Here is a 24045-nt window from a genome sequence, read left to right on the forward strand (position 1 = left end):
AAAGCACCCGCCGAGTACAGAGCGACGGTGGGAACGACCAAGTAGGTTGGACTGCAAGGTCTATAATGTGCGTAGAGTACTTAATGTGCGCTTCCAATCCGGCCTGCGCGTCCATATTACGTTTATTAACATTCATAGCAGTGATGCCAAAGTTCACAGTCTGATTGGCTGCCCTGTTCTTGCGAGACAGCCTTTCTCTGAACGAGAAATATCATCACGTTTTAATCTCGTGACACTCCTAATCATTACTCATTGATGCACACACACACACACGTATATGCACGTCACTAAGCAAGCACACAAAATTAGTCATTGTACAACAAGGAAGGTATGGAGATGCAAAGATAAAAGAAGACATTCCAAAGAACAATCAATATAGTCTTAGACCTCTTAGGGGGCAGGCACAGACAGACAAGTTTGAAACACATTGGACAGAGGAATGGATGTACAGCATCTGGATATAAGGGGGGTGTAACAAGGTTTCAACAGGTGAATAACCCTATGAAATTACCGCCAGCACTGAGAACGAGATTTGCCCGGCCATAGAGATCTGGGAAACAGGAAATAGACGGTTAAGAGAGAAACTGAAGCAGCAAAGGTGAGAGGCACTGACGAAGAATGGAGATTGGAAACAGAAAGGTTTAAAAATATATATATGTACAGAGCTTACCCTCGCATTCTGCGCTTGTACCACAAGATGGCGGCAACCACCAGCAGTGCCAAAACGAGCAGAAGAAGCACTGGGACCACGATGGAGACTGTGCCTGTGTGTGAACAAATAAGGTGAGCAAATGGGTCCAAAATGCAAACCTGATATCAGCAACAACTGTGTGACTGACTTCCACTGGAGGTGGAGGAATCCACAGAAGAAGCTTCAATTTCACACCTGTAGCCCCTCCATCCTACAGGACACCTGAACACACCACGTGACAAAGTTAATGTATGAGAAAAGAAAGGTGGTGGCATGTAAAAAGAGTGTGCCACTTCTTACTTGCACTGAGGCAACAGTGTGCGAGTGTCAACTGTACATTGTCCATTTGTGCAGTAGTTCAAGCAGGTATAGCAGCTGGGCTGGGTCTGACCGTTGGGACAGCTACACAACGACAAAATTCATAAAGCAACATATTAGACAGCTGTCAAATATTCAATTGAAATAAATTAAAATGAAATATTAATTTCACAATGTTGTACGTTTGTTATTGTGGTTGTAGTTTGCAGCGGTATATATATTTAAATATTAGAAACACCTCCGTATGATGCAATGCAACTGTCAATCAAAACTAAGCAACTAATCAATTCACTTTCTTCTTTCTAGTGCATGTCTATACCTCCTATAAATGTTTATTACACATGTATATATTTTTCCTTACTTTATTTTTGACATACAGCTTCTCACAAAAGTGAGTACAGTACCCCCCTTACAGTTTGGCAACTTTTTTTTTTTTTTTTTTTTTTTTTACAGTATATCTTTTCAAGGGACAATACGAGAGAAACTGAACTTTATACTACTTTAGAGTAGTCAGTGTGTCATCTTGTGTAACAGTATAGATTTACTGTCCACTGAAAATGAGCCAAGACACAGCCATTATTGTCTAAATAGCTGGCAACACAAGATAATTATGTCTTTTCTATAAGCATGGTACTTTAACATCTGGTCTGGGACTGCATGCGTTCTGCCAGCACTGGGCAACCGCGATCCATCGAGGGAAACATGAAAGTCAACATGTGTTGTGACATTCTGGAGAAGATTTGTAAATGTATTGTAATAAATAAAGAAATAATAATAAGAAAAATGTTAGGTCAGCTCAATATTATATATTAAGTAAATGTTGTGTGGACAAGAAATATAAACTAAAATCACCATAGCACATAAATATATTATGATGGTAATACAATGCTAAAAAAATTATGTAAACAAACCCAACAAACTCTGACCCAGTTAGATGCCCAACCCTGCCCTAATGGCGCCGGGAAGCCCGACGGAGACTTTTAACAAATATTTAATCTTATTTGTTTTGACTGGGCTCCAATGTGTGTTTACCTGCAGGACACCTCCCCCGAGGATGACGTCAAACACCGGCCAGTGCCACAGAACAGACACTTGTTCAGCTCACACTGGTGTCCAATATATTGGCTGGAGCACTGACACAGTTTGGTGCCGTTTGAGGTTTGTAAGCACATTCCACTATTCTGACAGAAGCCTTCACATTTACCTGTTTGTGAAAAAGAGTTTTATTGTTATTGTGATTATTATGATTATTATCATCCATCCATCCATTTTCTATGCCGCTTCTCCTCATTAGGATCACGGGGGTATGCTGGAGCCTATCTCAGCTGACTTCGGGCGACAGCGACAGGCAGGGTACACCCTAGACTGGTCGTGATTATTATCAATTATTATTAATACAGGGTTTTCTCCGGGTACTCCGGCTTCCTCCCACATTCCCAAAAACATGCATGTTAGGTTAATTGGTGACTCTAAATTGTCCATAGGTATGAATGTGAGTGTTTGTCTATATGTGCCCTGCGACTGGCTGGCGACCAGTCCAGGGTGTACCCCGCCTGTCTCCCCAAGTCAGCTGGGATAGGCTTCAGCATACCCGACCCTAATGAGGATGAAGCGGTATAGAAAATGGATGGATGGATGGATTTTTAATACAGTACAATTATAGTGTGAGAATATTCACTCACTGTACTGGCACTGGTCTCCCTGGTACTCTGTTGGGCAGCTGCACGTTGGTTGGTTACCAGAGTTGACTGAGCAGTTGCCTCCATTCTGGCAGTAGTCCTGACAAGTGTGACGGTTGCAGTTGGGCCCTGTGAAGCCTTTGGGGCATCTGCACGTTGGAGCACCTGTAACAAACATACCAATCAACAGTGAATACAAAAGATATTACTCACACACAGGTCTTGGATACACATCTTTCCGACAGATTTTTATTTTTTAATGATGCAACTAACTACTACAGCTGACAAGAGACCCCTCCAGACAAAGTGCCAGAATCACAAAGTGCTAAAATCTTCACTGTGCAAAACTGTATAATTGCTTTGTAAGAGCGTTGTCAGCACAGGCTTGATGTTCAATCCCTCTCCCAGTGACAATGCGGCTGGGCGTCTCACCTGTATGAGATGCAGTGCAGGTGCCGCCGTTCTTGCAGTAATCCCTACACTGGTTGATCTCACATCTTTCTCCGGTGTAGCTGGGCTGGCAGCGACACTTGGCCACCTGACGGGCATTCAGGAAGCAGCTCCCTCCATTCTGACACTGAATATCACAGGTGCCTGACGGGGGAGCTGCAGAGACACAGACGAGAGGCAAAGAAGATGATCATATTCTAATTGTCACAAGAGCGCTCCATAAAAACATGTGTGTGTGAGTGAATCCAGACTTACAGAATGGCGACTGGGTCGGGCTTGACCTCTCCACACAGGTGCCATTGTCAGCTACGTACTTGTTAGGGCAAGTGCACACTGGTCCACTGGGGCTGAGCAGACAGAGCCACTCACATTTCTTCCTGTCACATGGATTAGTCACTAATGCAGAGAGACACAACCAGTCAGAATACTGTTAAAATTTAAACAAAATGAAACTGCAAATTGTGGACTGATATACTAGTAGGTAAAGGTTTATATAGTTCAGCCCCACATTATTCATAACCTGGCCAAATGTTGAGTTAAAGTGAATTTTGAGTTGTTGAATGTATAATATCTTCTAGCTGCAAATGACAAGACAGTGCAAACGGGTGTAAGAGGTCATTTGTTTACATTTTGACAATGATTAATCAATTTTCAAACAATTTTAAAGAAATTGGCATTTTGCAGCACCCAAAGATTCCCATTTTTAAAAACAAAAACACCCTTTAATTAATAATTTTGTCACTATAGGTTTGAAGAATTTTGGGCTGAACTGTAGGTATGTAAAGATGGATTAATTGATAATATAATAAAGATGCACTGGAAAAATGTCATGATATGTCCTACGATCTACAGACGGCAACAATAAACAATATATATAATAGTATAACAAATGCAATGTAAATTAAATGTGCATGACACTCACTTTCTGGCTGCTTGTATCGGTGGTACAGGACAATGTCAGTAGCGTGGTTGATGCCTGTGGTGAGAGTCTCCGTGGTGCTTTTTCCAAACTTGCTGACCCGGAAAACAACGTTATTGACTAACGTGACTCCATATATGTAATCCTCAAAAATATCAATGCTAAATGGATGGGCCAGATCTGCAAATGAACAAAGGGCAAAAATATTAACACCACAGCTGGAGTTTTATTTGACTGTTAGATTGCATATACCATAATTGCTCCAGTTACCGCATCTACTCAGTTAAGTGCAGTCACTTTAAGTCGCCCGATGCATGGTATACAAAAACAAATCAACTGTATCTGTAATTGCATTAACAGTAGCTGCATTTGAACTGTCATGAGTGACTAGCAGCTTTAATGACCCCTGCATGTGCTTTTCTGTGCATACTGTGCCTTACTTACTGATATTACAATATTGGTTGATTTGCTGGTGTGTTGTGCAATATACTTGTTCATAAACCGAATGGTCAAAAAGAGATTTTTCTTTCCTCTTTCTTATGCACACCAAATCATTCACCTAGTTAAACAATTAAGCTGTTATATATACACAATAATGAGGTTTCACATTTCAGGAACTAAAAGACTTCATTATCACTTTGGGGAAATTCTTTTCCACAGATCTGATCAGATCTGTAATTCCAAATAAGACTCCATCCTCTGTGCGGTTTAGGTCAACCCCCCTGCTATGATTACAGCATTTATGCCACAGATATACCACAAATAAATAAATAGACAACTCAACTGTTTTTGAGGCCAGAGACAGCAATGACAGGATCTGAACCATCCAGTCGAACACTTCCTATGACTGACAGCTTTGCATCTGCCCAGTAAAGTCGCTCGTTGAAGTAGTCCACTGCCAAACCTGTGGAATTAACAAATATTGGAGTCTATAGTGGAAATAAAATGATGTGCCTGCTTAGTTAATGTCAATAAATCAGACCTGTTGGCCACTGAATGTTCTCATGGACAAGAGTCTGCCTCAGCGTTCCATCCATGGCAGCTGTCTCAATTTTGGGATGGTTCCCCCAGTCTGCCCAGTACATAGTGCTAAAACAGAAATACACAGTTCAAGTATCTTCCACTTAAAAAAGCAAATTAAAACAAACATGTTGGAGTGGACTTCATACCCTCTCTGTGGATCCACTACAATAGCGTAAGGCTCGTCTATCATGCCAGAGATGAGGGTCTTGCAGTGCTGACCTGACATCTGAGCCACTTCAATTACATCTCGACCAGAGTCAGTCCAATACAGATTACCAGCAACCCAGTCCACGGCTATACCTCGCGGCATCTTCAGCTCTTTAATCTGTATGACATCAGAAAAAGTTACTCCAGTTTGCATTAGTATGAAGTCAATTTGTGTACATTTCACCAATGGCGTACAATATGGCGACCGTCTCGTCATACTATTAATACACTGCGTGAGTGCAACTGTGTTTTTAATGTATTTTTAGCACAAAACATCCTTGTTAGCATGCTATTACACTCCTGATCAAACTTTTAAGACCAGTTGATTTTGCACTGTTGGACCTTAAGGAGGTCCTAAGGAGAGTTTCAAAATGCAAAAAAAATTAATGGCAATGAAACAAAAAGTCTTTTGAGTAGGGATGCTCCAATCAGGGTTTTATGCTGCCGATTCCGATACCGATCACCCATGAGTGAAATCGACTGATATCGATCACATGGATTACCTGTACATTTTTAAATTTATCGCTGATGGGTGCTATTGGCCAGGGATGCCATATAATGGGGAAAAGTTAGGACAAGGTCCACTGATTGCCAAAAAATTGGTAATTATTACAAAATCAAATTTCCCGTGGGTCCCAGAATTCTGGCTGCACCCCTGCTATTGGGTATATGATATAAAAAAGGAACCACAAAATAACCATAATTACGTCAAAAACATATTTTACTTATGTTTTGAAGAGTACAGTGGTGTGAAAAAGTGTTTGCCCATTTCCTGGTTTCTTTTCTTTTTTTTTTTTTTTTTAAATGTTTCAGATCATCAAACAAATTTAAATATTAGTCAATGACCACACAGCTGAATGCAAAATTTTTTAATAAAGTTTTTAAATGAAACTTTTTTATTATTAAGGGAGTAAAAAATCCAAACCTTTGTGGCCCTTTGTGAAAAACTGACAAAATGTAAATTTAAAAAAATAAATAAATTCTTGCAATTTTCCAAGTGGTCTTAAAATTTTGATCAGGCTTGTAGCCTGCTGACAAAATGCAAACTACAACCGGAAGTCAGCTCTGTCTCCCATCTATGGCGTCATTAGCGGTTGACTCATTATTTCTTATGGGAAAAATGAGACTTACTCTAACAGAATCATAGAGTATTTTTCAGTTAGAGTTTGACCTTCTGGAAGGATTAATGACACCAGCCAAGGTTCTACTGTATTTATAAAGAGTTGTACCTGCAGGTTGGTGATCCTGCCTGCGCTTTGCCTTCGGTTACGGTGGGAATTGGATGATGACGACAATGTAGACTGTCCAGGAAGTTCATAAGAGGAGATACGGCCTGTGTGCCAGTTGGTCCAGAAGATGCGGTTGGTCTTAACGTGTAGGTCCATCGCATCAATCCGCACACTAGCATCTCCCTGGAAGGTTTGTTCATAGCGCCAGTTGGGCATGCCAGGATCCAGGCTGCGGATTTCGTTGTCATCGGCTATATAGAGAACCTGCTGACTGCTGTTCATGTCTGCAAGAGAAAGGAAAGACTTTTAAAACTACAAATGCACAGACACAATGTACTCCACTGGGGATCATTTTTAATTCAGGGATCAAAAATCTAAATGTAACTTACTTAAAAAAAGAAAAAATATGCTCTCTAACTTTAATTTTTTGCATTCACATGTTCTAAAGCTGCTCTGTTTGATGTGGTCACCAGCTTTGGGTGTCAATTTTGTCTCCCATGACCTCCCAGATGGGACCGTCTTGCAGGGAAAGGAGTTTTAGGCTTCCACAGAATCTGCACTATATTAATAAACATATATATGTGTTGATGGCTTGAGTGTAGATTAATTAGCATTAGCACTTTCATAGCTACATTGTGTGCTTAGTTTTCCTTGTTGTGTTTCTAGTTTCCTTCATATTTTTTGCTTTGTTTACTGTGTTGCCTTCTTCTACTGTTGAATTCATTGGTGAGTTACAGTGTTACATTGCCATAGTGCCATGCATAGCAGCTATTGTCATGCAATAGATACCTCAGGAAGCAGAACTGAACTGTACAACTCTGTGGAAACATGACATAAAAGCTTAATAAATGTAGGCTGGTCCTCACTGTCAGCTTTGCAGGTGTCATTGATCCTTGTGAAGTACTTATGGCAGCTGCATTTGTACGAGCCCTTCGTGTTGTTGCAGATGTGGGAGCATGCGCCGAACTGTAGACACTCATTCTTGTCTGGAAATAGCAAATAAAAAATGGTCCAATGAAATTATGTATGAAAAACAGCTTTAAGTGCAAAAAGTGTCTGTGTGTGTTTACCTCCACATGTGCGATGTCCTGTTTTGTGGAAGCCGGGTTTACAAGAGCAGAATGCGTCTGTGCCATTGGTGACACAGTGGGCCTCATCGCCATCACCACAGTGTGTCCTGTTACTCCTGCAGTCATTTAGTTTGGTTTCTGAAAAACACACAACACACAACATCTGTTAGCACGCTCCAGTTCCTAATGGTGCCTTATAAGGACAAAAGTAATGGGGCACACCTGGCTGGTTCAGTTACAGAAAGTGAAGTATGTAAATACTGTATATAGTTGCTTCCTTTGCCGCTGTAAGAACACTCTTCCATGAAGACTTTCTACATGATGTTGGATTGTAGGAATTGTGCATTTATTCAGTAGAATATACAGTATATGAGGTTGTTGAGTTGGTGATGCGTTTGTAGACCTCACTTACGGCTCTGGGACCCAGTCACGCTCACATTGTTGAAAGCATAGAATTGACAAAAACGTCTCTGAATTATTGGGAATAAATTGGATTGGGTCTCTGACTTTTGCAGATGATGTGGTCCTGATGGCTTCATCGAGCCGTGACCTTCAGCTCTCACTGGCTCAGTGAGCAGCCGAGTGTGAAGCAGCAGGAATGAGAATCAGCACCTCCACGTCCAAGTCCATGGTTCTCGCCAGGAAAAGGTTGGAGTGCCATCTCTGGGTCGGGGATGAGCTCCTACTCCAAGTAGAGGAGTTTAAGTACCTGGGTGTCTTGTTCACGAGTGAGGAAGGATGGAACGCAAGATTGACAGGGGAATTGGTGTGGCGTCTTAGACGCCACACCAACGGACTGCATATGGGTCCGTTGTGGTGAAGAGGGAGCTGAGCTGAAAGGCAATGCTCTCAATTTACCTGTCGATCTATGTTCCTACCCTCACCTATGGCCCCTGCGACCCGACCTGGGATAAGCGGTAGAAGATGGATGGATGGATCTCCAAATTAAAATTGAGAGTAATTTAGCAGTGTACGCCAACCCTTGAGCAGGTGACCCAATACTTATGTTCATACAATGCATAAAGTTACCTGTCTTGCAGTTGATCTCGTCAGACCCATAGTCCTCGCAGTCATTAAAGACGTTACAACGTAAAGTGGCACTGATGCATTTTCCGTTAGCACACAAGAACTGGTCTTTCTCACAAGTAGGAACAGCTGCACGGGCCTCTGTGGGAATATAACAGCACACACAAATGCCTCAGCAAACTTGTTCATAGCAGTGACTGATGAAGTATAGGTACTGTAGGTACGTTGCCTTCAAAGTTACTGAGCTACTTACGACAATTCAGTTCATCCGATTTGTCGCCGCAGTGATTGATGCCATCACATCTCTTGGACACTTGCAGACATACGCGGTCATTCTGGCAACGAAATGCTCTGGTGGGAGGACACTGGAACTTCCCTACGCATCACATGGTGACAAAGGAGGGAACGAGAAGGTTGAGTTAAGTAACAAAAATAACAAATGAAGGTAAATAAGACCCTATAGACATGTACACTGCAAAAACTGAAATTTAAGCAAGAATAAAATACAAATGTATTTTTTCTTACCAGGCACTTTCTACGTTAGACCAATTTGCTTATATTAAGTAAAATATGCTAAGATATAGGGGTGTAATAATTCGTTTGAATAACGTTTCGATTTGTATGACTTTTTAGCCAAAAATTGAACCAGTGTGACAGTGAAATAAATACCTGGATACTGGACAGTACAGGTGAAGTTTCCTAGATTTCCGTTGTTTTTTGTAAGGGAATCAGGTATAAATGATTAATAATGCTGACATACCTAAGAATAAATTATAAATGAGTACAAAAAATTTGTTTCAAATGGAATAAGAAATCAGGATGAACAGAGGGTGGTATAGCTTGCCATGATTAACGTCGAGGAAAAGGCTTCTTGAGACGTCATCTGTACTTCTGTGTAGAAGGTGTCGGACGTTTCGCTCCTCATCCGAAGAGCTTCGTCAGCAAACTAATAAGTGCTGGTAGCTTAGGCCTTAAATACAGTAAGAGTGGGCGGAATTGGTGTGCCAACACCCTCCTCCTATTGGTTCGTTACACTAAGCCTGGGCGGAGCAGTGGTATAATCCTATCCTGTTATTCACACCTACGATAAAAGGGAAGTGTCGCTCCCTGAATTGGGTATGAACGACTCTAATACTGGCTTGTTAGCATCTATTGTTCTGGCTCGGCCCTGCCTTCACCTCATTTGCAAGACTAAGAGCTGTGGGTTTTGGTCTCAGTAACCTGCTGAACACAGGGTCCAAATTAAACCTCAAACCACCATTCCGATTCAATGATGGGTTCTGTTGTTTGACAAAAATAGCTTCCTTTACTCCTCTTTCAAACCATCTGTTTTCTTTGGCCAAAATCTTTACCTCGCTGTCCTGAAAAGAGTGATTGGTAGCTTTCAGGTGTAGATGTACTGCTGATTGAGGACCACTAGCATTGTCCCTGCGATGTTGATAAAGCCTTTTTTGGAGCATTTGCTTAGTTTCCCCAATGTAGTGCTCTTTGCATTCCTCATCTTTACAGTGGATGGAATAGACCACATTGCTCTGTTTCTGGTTTGGAGCCTTGTCTTTAGGATGCACTAATTTTTGTCTCAGGGTATTTACTGGTTTGAAATAGGTAGGAATTTTGTGTTGCCATAAGATCCTCTGGAGTTTTTCGGAGACCCCCGCTACATAAGGGACTACCACTCCTCTCCTTTTTGCTTCTGTGGGCTTTTGGGTTTCTTTCCCTACTCTCTTCCAGAGGATCTTATGGCAACACAAAATTCCTACCTATTTCAAACCAGTAAATACCCTGAGACAAAAATTAGTGCATCCTAAAGACAAGGCTCCAAACCAGAAACAGAGCAATGTGGTCTATTCCATCCACTGTAAAGATGAGGAATGCAAAGAGCACTACATTGGGGAAACTAAGCAAATGCTCCAAAAAAGGCTTTATCAACATCGCAGGGACAATGCTAGTGGTCCTCAATCAGCAGTACATCTACACCTGAAAGCTACCAATCACTCTTTTCAGGACAGCGAGGTAAAGATTTTGGCCAAAGAAAACAGATGGTTTGAAAGAGGAGTAAAGGAAGCTATTTTTGTCAAACAACAGAACCCATCATTGAATCGGAATGGTGGTTTGAGGTTTAATTTGGACCCTGTGTTCAGCAGGTTACTGAGACCAAAACCCACAGCTCTTAGTCTTGCAAATGAGGTGAAGGCAGGGCCGAGCCAGAACAATAGATGCTAACAAGCCAGTATTAGAGTCGTTCATACCCAATTCAGGGAGCGACACTTCCCTTTTATCGTAGGTGTGAATAACAGGATAGGATTATACCACTGCTCCGCCCAGGCTTAGTGTAACGAACCAATAGGAGGAGGGTGTTGGCACACCAATTCCGCCCACTCTTACTGTATTTAAGGCCTAAGCTACCAGCACTTATTAGTTTGCTGACGAAGCTCTTCGGATGAGGAGCGAAACGTCCGACACCTTCTACACAGAAGTACAGATGACGTCTCAAGAAGCCTTTTCCTCGATGGACAACTCCTGTACGACTGAGAGCCTACACAGACGCTTGCCATGATTAATTATTTACTTTAAATAGTGCAATCCAAACCTGCACTTTGCACCCAATGAGGAACATTATGCAAATTCCTCAGCAAATGAATGTGCTGGTATCTTAAATTAGGTGTTGAAACTTTCTCACTTGTATGAGCCGATGGAAGCAGGGGCTTTTTTTGGGCTAATAATCCTCCTGATCAGAGCAGCCATTTGAAAGAACGGTGCAGCAACTTGCAAGAATACACCGACAGAAGTTTTGCAGTGCACATACTGTATGTTAGGAATGTTACAAAATTTTGAAATATTTCAAATCAAGTTTGTGATTAATTCTGTCTGATAAAACATGACATGAACTTTAATTTGATACCACATTCACTTCTCTACCCAAAGTATTAAAGAAGTTAAAGCAAATTTCATTACGGAAAATAGTTCCTTTGGTTCCCATTGCTTTAACACTGAGTCAAGACAAAAGACCTTGGCAAGTACAACCGTACTACAAAATATAGTATAATAACTTAAGATGTGACATTTGTTTTAAAAGTCAACAGAGTAGCCAATAACATTTTTTTAATCATCAAAAAGTCCAGGGAAGAAAATCAAGTGTCAAATGCTGCAGCAGCACACTGTATTCGTTTCCACGCCACACTACTAATTGCATGTACACAGTAATTCCAGGGCAAAATTAACACATATCGCACAATTAGATTTTAATGAAATGAAAATAACAAAACTAGTCCAACATAGTAAGAAAAATGTCTTGTTTGTAATTTTTTTGTATTTATTTTGATGTTTTCAGATATTTAATCTTGCTTCTTTTTTACAACACACAGCAGTGCCCCAGTTTAGTTGTTTTTGTTGCTCTATGCCCATAAGCCGATTTTTATTGGTCTATAGGGCAGGTATGGTTAAGCCCTCTGTATTCTGCCTAGCAAGTGGCTGTGCAAAAATGTGATGTGATACTACGCTAATTAAAATTCTAGTCCATTTGTGATGTTTTTCAAGAAATCATAAATGTTTTTTAAAGAAAAAATTGAATAATAAAAAAAAAACCCTGATATGTAGCCTACCTAAGTGCATGATTCACACTATGTGTGAGTCACACAATGGCACTTACTGCACTCTTCCGGATTCTCATCAGAGTTGTCCCCACAGTCATCCTCTCCGTCACACTTCCAGGCGAGAGGTTTACACAAAGTGTTGTTACACTGAAACTCATCCGCAGGACAGTGACGACCAGCTGAAAGAACAAGAAGTAACTGAGTTCCATCAAACTTGATACAACATAAGTAGACACACTAAATTAAAAAAAAAGAAAGAAAAATGAGAAAATAAGAAGTAATAACATAAGAATTATATAATGGTATTCACCAGCAGTGTGGCAGTTCTCCTCATCACTACCATCCATGCAGTCCGGGTCAGCATCACACCTCCAGCGGATAGGAATGCAGTGTCCGTTCTTACACTGGAACTGGTCGTTGTCACACTTGAGAGCACATCCATGCTGGAGAAAAGCCATATCCACACAAAGGAAGGGTTACATTTCATTTTCATGAATGAATACGAAACATACAAGAGCTGAAGAGCTTCTGCACCTCGTCAGAACCATCAGCGCAGTCGTGATCTCCGTCGCACTTCCACCTCCCAGCGATGCAGCGGCCATTTGTGCAGGCAAACTCGCTTTCGGAACACTGCCGAGGCACTGTGTGAAAAGATAATGCATGGCTCATGTTGGTGGCAAGCTACCCTTTCATTTCATATTCTGCACAGACACAAAAGACATGATAGCTGGACATAATGTCTTGAGAGAATGTAAATCTGCATGCACAGGCCATAACATTAGGTACACCTGCACAACCTTATAAGATATGATCATAAATTCTGCCTTTACAAAGATAATAATGCTCAGCTTTGATATAGATTTCTTATACGTATCAAGGTTATCTTTACAATATTAGATCACTTGAATCAACACAATGTTGAATGAATACCATGAAAGCTTTTCTTTTTTTTGTAAAGGCCAAATTTTTGATACAGCTCTTGTTATTGGGTCTCATTAAATTGGGCAGGAGTGCCTAATAAAGTGTCCAGTATGTGTCATGTACATGGCAGCACTTGTACAGTGGTATCTTGTGGCAAATCTCCTTTCAAACTCGTACAGCTAGACAGAAGCGTGATAGTGACCTGACATGACAGGAAAATACTGGAATGTTTGACACATGAAAGTGGAAGAAACTCACCTCTAGCTCATGCCAACAGGACAGTATGAAATGAAACAAACATCACATGAGGTGAAATGCATCAGCAATGAAGGTGATTGAATGTTTTTGACATAGTAAACATGTTGTTAGGACACAGAGTGTTAGTGAGAGTGGACAAGGACAGACTGAAGTGCAGTAGTGACACGAACCACACTTGTCTTCATCCGAGTTGTCGCCACAGTCGTTGTCGTAGTCGCACTGCCAGCGGCCCGGCACACAGCGGTTGTTTTTGCACCTGAACTGGTACGGCTCACACGTCCTCTCAGCTGCACATAATGAGTGCATTAAAATGAGATTAATAAATAAAAGCACAACGACCTACTTTCCTAACCACAAATGCAATGTTTCAGGTGAGGAGGACATTCTCACCGCACTCCTCCTTTGGTTCGTCAGACGCATCGCCACAGTCGTCTTCCCCGTCGCACTTCCAGCGGGCCGGGATGCAGCGTCCGGAGTCTTTACAACGGAACTCATCCACACCGCAGGTCATCTGGGCTGGACGTGAAAATGTTTTGACAGTGGATTTATTAGTATTGAAACATACTTGACAGTAGATGTCCACTGTATTCCACTGAATAGTCTCTATAACTGTATTGTTCTCTAATGTTTCTGTAATGGTTTATACACAAGTATGTACAACCTCTTTAACCACTGTATTCATTGATTGATTTATTTAATGCTAAAACCTAATTATAGTTGTTACAAATTAGAAAAGTTACTGTTTTACAAAAACACAGAAAAAACACAAATGTACTTTATTATTTCTTGATTAAGATGTCAAATTATAGTTATTTACTTGCATTCCTCAACAGAAAAGAAGCTAACAATGCTAACAAAGCTAACAAAGCTTCCTATTTTACCTTGAAAATGTTTAGCAACCTTATTTGGACCTGATCTCAAATGCTTCCTCAAATCCATTTGGTGTCATTAATAAGCAGTAATAATAAACTTATAACATTCGGTTCATTATCTAAGGCAGTATTAAAACTATTCGTCTTTCCTCTGGGGCTGTCAAATGATTTTTTAATTAAATTAATCACAGTTTTGCAATTAATCATGATTATAACCTTTTGCAACTATGTCTGAAATATGTACATTTTTACTGTATTTTATTAACAGAGAGATTAAAGACATTACTGGATTATACATATTTGTATGTATTAACGGCTCCAAATGAATTGAAAATGTAAATCAGTATTTCTGAAAATTTTGTAATTTGAAAAAAAATTTGTAAATCTGAAAACTTTTTGCATAGCAGTAGTCTTTTTAATAGCATCAGAACATTTGGCTCACACTTTAACCGTGTTATTGTTCGGAGTCGCGTTGAAAGACACCAGTTTAAATCACATGTTTTAATTAACCAGTGAGTGAGTTACTTTGAGTGTTAATGCTAAGAATATCCACATGTTGTTTTTTCTTTGTCTTTCTGTTTACTTAGACCACATGTCCACAAAAAGATGTTGGTTCGGCATGAGTTTGACTTTGAAACACTTTGCGTGAGCGTGGACATACAGTGCCACTTTAGCAAGTTGGGAGATACATATATGGTGTTGGAATTGCATGACTGTTTATGTGTTCGGGTCAGAATAAAGTTATAAAAGAGTGTCAGACTCTGTGTGACTTGCCAAGATTTGCGTACGTTAATTCTGACAAAAATTTCAACGGAATTAATTAAGTAAATTAGTTACCACCACTGATGTGTTATTTTTGATAGCCCTACTTTCCTCTAACCACAGATTCCACAGAAGACTTCCACTGAGCTTTCTAGGCTTTTAACATCACATTTATGGCCAAAAATGATATACAAATGTGAAAAATAGATGTGCTATAAATAACAAATGGAAATATGTTCGACTCTGCAGCATCTTTTGTCCACTTGTTACTGAAATGCCAAACAGGAGTCTTACTGCAGTTGGTGGGTTCATCTGATCCATCCACACAGTCGTTGTCACGGTCACACACCCAAACACGAGGGATGCAGCGTTTGGTGATAGCACACTGAAACTGGGTGGGTGCACATGTGACCTCAGCTGCAGTGGCAAAGGAAGGAATATTTTATTATCATTGTGAGAAATTAAACATACTGTACAAGCAGAATGAAAGTGAGAAACACTCACGGCAGTCCTTCTCATCCTCTCCCTCTCCACAGTTGTCTTGGCCGTTACAGCGGAAGATGCCTGGGATGCAGCGACTTGGGTGGGAACATTTGAACTGGCTGGGCAGGCAAACATGAATATCTGCAGTAGAGTTACAATAATAAACAATCCGCACATGCGAGGACTCATTTGCATTTCAAAGGATGAACAGGGGCTAAACATCCAAAATAAGCTATTCTCATGTAAGAATATGAAAAGTACCGCAGTTGGCCTCATCTGAATTGTCCTGACAGTCGTTGTCTCCATCACATATGTATGCAGGGTTCGTGCAAATGCCTGTACCACACTGGAACTGGCCCGGTCTGCACTTGAACTCAGCTGGTACACAAAAAAAATAGTGGATTGTTATCTGAATTTAACAATCCCAGAACTTGGTGCCTCTGAAATGGTTAGAAATTGAAACTCACGACAATCTGCGGGCTCGTCTGAGCGATCACCGCAATCGTCCTCTGTGTCGCATTTCCACCAGAAAGGAATGCACTTATCATTCTTGCAGACAAACTGCAAGGCAGGAAATTGGAATGAATACACTTTCATCATGCACGTTACACCGTTCACGTTCCCATGATGACAAGGATACTCGCACAGCTTGATCACCTGGCTAGCTGTGCAGTTGGACATGCAAGTGCGCTGGTCACTGGCCAGATAGAAGTTGGTGGGGCAGGCACATTTGTAGCCCCCTCCGGGAGAGAGGAGGCAGAGGTTACTGCAGCCGCCATTGTTTGTCTGGCACGGGTGGTTACGCACTGTACAAGGAAAAAATAGCAAGGCAAAATGTAAATACAAAACAAGTCAATACACAATGGGACACCATGTAAAAATTTAATTAGTAATGGATTATTACATTTTGTTTTCACCTTGTCCCAGATGCTTTTTTCCACTAAGCTTACATAATTAAAACAGCAACCAATATGATATATCAACAATTTCACTTACCCTCAGGTTGGCGATAGGGGTGGTAAATGTGGATGTCCATGGGCCGATGCAAGGTGCTGATCAAGGTGGTCTTGTTAGTCCCAAGAGTCTTGTGAGCTCTGTTAATGGACTTCGTCTCCCAGTCTGTCCAGTAGATGTACTCCTCAAAGAGAGTCATGGCGAAGATGTGCGGGATGTCTTGGCCAAGGACTGTCAGAAGACAAAAAATACATATCAGCATTCACTGGTACTGTCATTCTGACTTTTCCCTTAATGAAAACTTAGATTACTATTAGATTGTGCAGGTCTACCTATGAAATGGTAACCTGGACAACATGAAATAATTGTAGGGACAATATAAGGTTGCAGCTGCAATGCAGTTGGGCAAATACTGAGGTGTCATTAATGCTGCAACGTGTCGGATGCTGTCTCGTAAGAGTTATGCAATACTTCATACACCTGATTAGCTTTTATACTCTATATACGTATGCTTTTTGTGCTGCTATATACTTGCCATATCATGTGTTTGCTTTCTGTGTTTGGCACAAGTGCGTCAACTCATAATTAGTTTCTGTTGTAAAATAGTGCAATAATCCATATCCATTGCGTTTATTGAGCTGCGTATGCAAGAATACACAACAGTTATCATTACCGGGCCAGCTTTCATGAATTAAAAATGTTATCAGCTACTAGGAATAGTTGCACAATTTAAACTTGGATAGCGTGATGTGACCTTTAATCTGGTCTTATCCAGAATCAAGTCAGAAAGATGGATGCCCCATGTGTTACCTGTGTGCCTGCTGGTGCCATCCAGACTGGCAAACTCAATGTAATCCTCTCGGGCATCTGCCCAGTATATGCGGTCATTGATGAAGTCCAAGGTCAGACCATTAGGCCATGTGATCTTATCTTCTACTAGGACACTTCTATTGGTGCCGTCCATGCCAATTCTTCCAATATGGGGGTTGTCACCCCAGTCAGACCAGTAGAGGTACCTAGACAGCAAAGTACAAAACATCATAAATGCCCACATTTTTCTCTACGGCCATTACCAGTCATCAGTTCCCACCCGTAGCGCACATCCACGGCCACAGCACGAGGTTCTCTCAGCCCGCTGTTAACCAGCACAGTCCGGTAGGCTCCATTAAGTTTGGAGACTTCGATGGTGTCCCGGCCTTTGTCACACCAATACAAGTTGCCACCGACCCAATCCACAGCAACACCATCTGGGTTACTCAGAGAGGTGCGGTGCAACACCTGGTGAGTCAAACAGAAGGTAAATACTGTAATGTTAAAAAGTTTTAATGCCTCTCCAAGGTCTTATTTCTCAACTGACCTCCATGTTGCTGCCGTTCATTCGCATGCGTCGGATCATGCTGCCCTGGGTGGTGACGTCAGTCCAGTAGATCATCTGCTCTGCATAGTGGAAGTCCAGTGCCACAGCGTTGTTCAGACCCTGAAATGCAGGAAAGAATGGTGTTTGAAGGAGTATGGAGCGAGAACAACTTTTCCCTTTCTGTTTATCACCTGCTTTATAAGAGTGTAGTTAGAACCATCCAGGTTGAGCTTTCGCAGGTAGTATCGATTAGCAAAGATCAAGTAGGGCTCCTCCTCTGCAGACAAAACAACATAGTCAAAATGTAATGAACTACAAGCAAACCCATCCATAATGTTAAAATGTGGCATTATTATATTTGTACAGTGTTGTACCTGATGTGGATTTGCAGATAGTGGGGTCATTGGGGCTGACTTCAAAGCCATCCACGCAGAGACAATGGAAGCTGCCGTGCGTGTTGATACAGCGTTGAGAACAAGGGTAGGTGGTGGTACACTCGTCCACGTCCACGCACGTCTTCCCATCCCGCTTCAGCTGGAAACCAGGATGGCACCTGCACTGGATGGACCAAGAGCAAAGAGACGTCAGTATCTTTAAGATAAACATCATGAGACCTGTTAACAAGTCACATGCGCAGTTGTGACAATGAGTCAAAGGTAAAATGAATATGTACTGCCTGTCTTCCTGTTCCACTACTTAAGTGGTCAGTGCACCGTTTTTGTTACGTGTAAAAATGTTTTTTTGTCCTACTATACACAACCTGTCTATTAAAATCTCCAATTTTAGCACGGTGAAATACATACATACCACATTGACCCAAATATAAGACGACCCACACCTTTTTTTTTTTTTTACGTGTTTTCGGAAAATTATGTGTAAGACAAAATTTAAACATAAAAAAAAAATCACCTTTTCAATCAGTAAAATTTTTGTTTCAGCTATCAAAATTTATTAATTATTATTTTCTTAGATGGCCGTATGGTGGCCAAGTGGTTAGCATGTTGGCCACACAGTCAGGAGATCTGGAAGATCTTGCATGTTCTCCCCGTGCGTGCGTGGGTTTTCTCCGGGTGCTCCGGGTCCTCCCACATTCCAAAAACATGTATGTTAGGTTAATTTGCGTCTCTAAATTGTCCGTAAGTGTGAATGTGAGTGTGAATGGTTGTTTGTCTATATGTGCCCCGCGATTGGCTGGCGACCAGTCCAGGGTGTACCCCACCTCTCGGCCAAAGTCAGCTCCAGCATACCCGCGACGCAAGCAAGGATAAGCGGCATAGAGGATGGATGGATTTCTTATATGCTAGATAGTTGTGTGATGACTATGCTTCATTTCACCATTTTATTACAATAGCATCATAAGAAGACTTTAGCGCCACCTGTTGGTTTGCATGTATAAAGCTCTAAACCGCAAATATGAGACAACCATTTTATTCATTTTTTTTTCTGTGCAAAAAACACCATTTTATATTCAATCAATATCGTACATCAAATTATTATTTAACTTTATCTCATCAAAATCAGCTTTGGAATGTTATGAAATAGCAAACATGATTCTTACACTGAAAAGGCAAAAAATTTTGTACTTAATGTTATAATAGTGATCATTTTAAGCACTTTATCCAAAATCCAGACATGAAACAGTAGACAAACTATGGTCGACTCAGAGTGTGAACTGTGCACTATTAAGCAATGAATTTGCACTGAATGACTCCAGCTGGCTATCAGAATAAAATGAACAACCTTTGGTACAGGGACACTCTCTAATGAGTTTGAAAAGAAGCTCTGACCACAGCCTTGCTAATACAAACATGAGAGTTCATGCACAGTTCAAGCTGTTCTAAGACACACCTCCTATTTTCAAGGAGGAGAGCCAAAACAAGTTTTGGTCTTACATAAGCGCATGCCTGAGGTCAGCAGCTCCCAAATTTTGAGCCCCACTTCTGTGTCCTTTAGGTACATAAATGCTTGGCCAGTCAAGGTCAATGTTTGTTTGGACTGACTTAAAGAAGCTGTATTAAAAACACACAAACACTGCAATGACCTACCTTGTAGCCAACCTTGAGGTCATCACAGAGCTGAGAGCAGCCACTCAGTTTACTATTGAGGCATTCATTGATGAAGCAGTTGAGTTCATCTGAGCCGTCGCCGCAGTCGTCATTGCGGTCACACAGCAGAGTGTCATTCAAACACCTTCCATTGCGGCACGTGAACGCTGACTCGTTACACGACCTCTCTGAAATCACACATGAATGCCATTTCATTATAAGAGTCACAGAGAGGACCTGCAAAAATAGGCATGTAGTTCCCATAGAATGCATGACCGTAGATGACCACAATGTATTCCCATCAGGCATCCTTCAATTGTTCAAAATACTGCAAACGAGGCGTCTTCAAAGTGTAGCACAGTGAGGCAACCATCGCAGAACATAATACAGTTGAGGCCTCCCCTACTCCCCAAAAAAACGATTTCCTGGAGCATATTTTGTGTGGTTTTTGGTCCTCCTTAAGCTCTTTTTACATTCTCACTATAGGAACTAAAAATTGTTGTTTTGTCTTTGACATAACTGAAGTTACCTTCGAAGTAGGGATGTCCAGTAATACCAGTCGGCCAATATTGGCATAAAAATGGGATATTGGATCATGTCGATATACGTTTTTCTCCTGACAATGATATGATCTCATCAAACCGTGTTTCACAGGGCAACATCACCGTAAAATGTTTGCTATGTTTTGCTATGTTTAGTCATCCCTCGTTTATAGTGGTTAATTGGTTCCATCATTTAAATTCTGCAAAATAAGATTCAGTGTTAATAAAATTGAATATTTTCATAGCTAGAGCACAGACCACCTGTTTATGACTTTCTAAATACGGTTTTAAACATTATTAGAGCCCTGTAGACATTAAATAAAACCTTTATAGTCACCTTCACACACCTATTATTCATTGTTTGTTTCACCATGTTACGCAACTCTTACGCAAGCTAGCGAGCTAACTAGTTAGCCTCGAATTTATTTCTTCTAAACTTAAAAAGCCAAAAACTTACCACGTTCACACGGAATGGGAGGAGAACTTTTTTTTTTTTTAAACTCTATCATGTCAGGTGTCGTGTCACGGTGTTAAGGTCTCAATGCTTTGTGTCATTACTACGGCTTAGTGACCAGAATACTACATCACTTGTATTTCAATATGTTTTGCCCCACAAAACAGTAATCATTTATTAATTTCTGAAAAAACACGACATAGCGAGAAAGCGATAATTAAATCGCGATATTGAGAGGAATGACTGATGCAGCTCCAGCTTAATAGCAGTGCTAATAAGAAACAGGTGCCGCTGCACGTGCTTTCCAGCAACCGTAAAGCAGCTACACGTTGCACCAAACAGGAACCAGAAAACCAAAACAAAATCACTAAATAAGATCACATGAGGTGAAAACTAAGATGCAGAGCATGACATAAAGCACCGGTTATGTGAGGGGAGATTTGATTCAATACATCGAATTTAATATCACACCTCAGGAAGAATCATTGAGTCACACACAGCATTAAGGCACTTTTTCTTGTACTTGTACTGCAAATTGCAGGATTTGCCTTATTTTGTGAAATGCAATGGTGTCCAGTGTTAACAATCCTGACCTGTGTCAGTGCATCGTGGGTTCTTGGGAGCTTCATCAGAGCGATCCTGACAGTCAAACTCTCCATCACACTCCCATTTCTTCTGGTTGAGGCAGCGGCCGTTGGCGCATCGGAACTCATCTGGACCGCAATTTGGATATTCTGCAAAAAGACACCAAAGTCACATTACTGTAGTATTCATCTCAACTCATCTCAACTTTTTTTCCTTAGAGTAATTAAACTTCCTAATCACTCTTTCTTAGGTTTCTCTACAAGGACAACACACTCACCACATTCTGGAGACTCGTCTGAGCCATCAGCGCAGTCAATGTCATGATCACAAACAAAGTGTTTGGGAATGCATTGCCTGTTCTGGCACATGAACTCATTGTCGTCACAAGTGTTGTTCGTGTACACTGAGAGTGGAAAAGAGCACAAAGACTAAACTGAATTTGATCTAAGATAATAAAGACAATTGTCCGCTATCTGTGTCAACTCACAGCAACCAGCCTTGACACTCTCATCAGCTCCATCAGGACAGTCCTTGTCTCCATCGCACTTCCAGCGCTGCGGCACACACATATGAGAGCCCGGACATTGGAAGGCCTCAGGACTGCAGGTTTTGGATTCTGTGATGTTGGGAATGTTAAATGACGCAGCATGAGAACATCTTACACATTCAGAGATCAAAAGGTGCCTCTGCAATTAGCTCTTACTGCATTTGTCATTCTCATCTGATCCGTCACCACAGTCATCAGAACCGTCGCACACCCAATGGCTGGAAATGCAGCGGTGGTTCCCACATTCAAACTGGGTGGATGTACAAAATTTGTCTGCAAAGGAAAACAAAGTGTTTCTGCTTATTAAAGACAATGGGGACCATGACTTTGCAGTGCAGTAGAAATGAACATCCGACTGACCACAGTGTGTTTCGTCAGCTCCATTCTCACAGTCATTCTCCTTATCGCAAGTCCAACTCATCGGGATACAGCGACCACTGGGACAAGCAAAAAAGTTGACTGGACATTTAAGCTTGCGTTTATCTGGAAGACAAGAGAAGGAAATTACAAGGTAATCGTTTACACTGAAAGAGACTAACCAAGCGAACCTCCCAACCTGGACAGTTTCTCTCATCAGAGAAGTCGCCACAGTCGTTGTTTCCATCACACACCCATGAGGACAGGTAACACAGAGTGGTTCTCTCACAGCTCTGGAAGGAAGCGCCTTTCACTCCCAAGCGGAAGAAACGGGAGCAGTCTGTGGGTTCTACGAATAGACAGAACACGTTATTAAGCTTTGAACAAACCTTAATTTGCCCTACATCTTTTAAAAATTTCTTACGGCAGTTCATTTCATCGCTAGCATCCTCGCAGTTGACCACCTGGTCACAGCGGCTGAAGTTGGAGATACAGCTGCCATCTTTGCACTGGAACTCCCCTACTTTGCACAGAGTCACTGAAAGCGCAAGTATCATGGATGAGCACAGCTAAATCAATTATGAAATCCTGTAACTCACACATATTTCTATTTAATCCATGGTTATTAACAGTTGAGCAACCACACAGAGATGGGCATTGTCTCACAAGCCACCTATCAAAGAGTCACATATTAACAGTAACATATCATGCAGCTACAGGTGAACACTTACTGTTGCAGGGCATTTCATCCGAGTGGTCGCCGCAGTCATCTGTACCGTCACACCAGAACTGGTGACCAATGCAGCGACCGTTCATGCAGCGTCTGTAGCCTTTCTTACAAATTCGATTGGCTGCAGAGAAGTAACGCAACAGAAAAAAAAGCACAATTGTTACAATACATCTTAAAATACAATAGTTCTCATTTCTTTACCAAGAAATCTATAAATTATTACAACTTTTCAAAGTTGTTTTTAAAGAACCATCAAAATTCATTTTCAATTATCCATCCATCCATCCTTTTTCTATGCCGCTTATCCTAATTAGGGTCGCGGGGGTATGCTGGAGCCTATCCCAGCTGACTTCGAGCGAGAGGCGGGGTACACCCTGGACTGGTCCCCAGCCAATCGCAGGGCATATATAGACAAACAACCATTCACACTCACATTCATACCTATGGACAATTTAGAGTCACCAATTAACCTAACATGCATGTTTTTGGGAATGTGGGAGGAAACTGGAGTACCCGGAGAAAACCCACGCACACACGGGGAGAACATGCAAACTCCACACAGAAATGCCAAGCGGCGATTCAAACCCAGATCTTCCCGATCTCCAGACTGTGTGGCCTGTGTGACTGTGTGCTAACCACTCAGCCCATTTTCAAGCATTTATTTATTTATTCATTTTTATGCACTTATGCAAAACTTAAATAAACCTGTGAAATTTTTGTGTTAATTGTAATGACTAAAGCCATATGCTAAGAAAAAACAACATAGTTATTGTACGTGTCATAGGTTCTCACCACAGTAGGACTGCTTCTCATCAGACTTGTCCTTGCAGTGGGCCATGCCGTCACAAGTCAGGCTATAGTTGATGCAATCCCCATTGCCACACTCAAAGTCATCCACACTCCCACATGACATGTTCAGTGCTGCTGAGGTAGAAACATTTACAGACTTTTATCATTTAAACCAAACATTCAG

At 41.3% G+C, this 24045-nt stretch overlaps 1 protein-coding gene across 5 annotated transcripts in view; it reads right to left on the reverse strand.

Annotated features, from left to right (window-relative positions):
- The window catches only part of lrp1ab (low density lipoprotein receptor-related protein 1Ab), a 114032-nt gene that overhangs the window by 4573 nt on the left and 85414 nt on the right, over positions 1-24045 (reverse strand). The window contains exons 46-88 of one of the 5 annotated variants that reach the window (XM_054785885.1): positions 23865-23993; positions 23074-23193; positions 22767-22880; positions 22542-22691; positions 22346-22468; positions 22142-22258; positions 21926-22054; positions 21716-21841; positions 21447-21587; positions 19858-20045; positions 18187-18370; positions 18004-18089; positions 17813-17932; positions 17546-17733; positions 17266-17471; positions 16498-16686; positions 16159-16307; positions 15969-16062; positions 15763-15879; positions 15523-15642; positions 15313-15435; positions 13775-13900; positions 13555-13671; positions 12740-12846; positions 12516-12648; positions 12262-12384; positions 8866-8988; positions 8616-8753; positions 7587-7724; positions 7383-7502; positions 6517-6800; positions 5227-5405; positions 5040-5146; positions 4842-4961; positions 4061-4237; positions 3394-3534; positions 3121-3294; positions 2692-2853; positions 2042-2213; positions 992-1093; positions 840-913; positions 671-764; positions 512-550 (exon numbers count right to left, since the gene is read on the reverse strand). In XM_054785885.1, coding sequence (XP_054641860.1) covers positions 512-550; positions 671-764; positions 840-913; positions 992-1093; positions 2042-2213; positions 2692-2853; positions 3121-3294; positions 3394-3534; positions 4061-4237; positions 4842-4961; positions 5040-5146; positions 5227-5405; positions 6517-6800; positions 7383-7502; positions 7587-7724; positions 8616-8753; positions 8866-8988; positions 12262-12384; positions 12516-12648; positions 12740-12846; positions 13555-13671; positions 13775-13900; positions 15313-15435; positions 15523-15642; positions 15763-15879; positions 15969-16062; positions 16159-16307; positions 16498-16686; positions 17266-17471; positions 17546-17733; positions 17813-17932; positions 18004-18089; positions 18187-18370; positions 19858-20045; positions 21447-21587; positions 21716-21841; positions 21926-22054; positions 22142-22258; positions 22346-22468; positions 22542-22691; positions 22767-22880; positions 23074-23193; positions 23865-23993 — 5863 coding nt within the window. Of the gene's footprint in view, positions 1-511; positions 551-670; positions 765-839; positions 914-991; positions 1094-2041; positions 2214-2691; positions 2854-3120; positions 3295-3393; positions 3535-4060; positions 4238-4841; positions 4962-5039; positions 5147-5226; positions 5406-6516; positions 6801-7382; positions 7503-7586; positions 7725-8615; positions 8754-8865; positions 8989-12261; positions 12385-12515; positions 12649-12739; positions 12847-13554; positions 13672-13774; positions 13901-15312; positions 15436-15522; positions 15643-15762; positions 15880-15968; positions 16063-16158; positions 16308-16497; positions 16687-17265; positions 17472-17545; positions 17734-17812; positions 17933-18003; positions 18090-18186; positions 18371-19857; positions 20046-21446; positions 21588-21715; positions 21842-21925; positions 22055-22141; positions 22469-22541; positions 22692-22766; positions 22881-23073; positions 23194-23864; positions 23997-24045 lie in introns of all 5 variants that reach the window. The other 4 variants (XM_054785876.1, XM_054785859.1, XM_054785893.1 and 1 more) reach the window with 4 other exon arrangements.

This window comes from Dunckerocampus dactyliophorus, chromosome 1 (genome assembly GCF_027744805.1).
Source record: "Dunckerocampus dactyliophorus isolate RoL2022-P2 chromosome 1, RoL_Ddac_1.1, whole genome shotgun sequence".
Classification (NCBI taxonomy): domain Eukaryota; kingdom Metazoa; phylum Chordata; class Actinopteri; order Syngnathiformes; family Syngnathidae; genus Dunckerocampus; species Dunckerocampus dactyliophorus.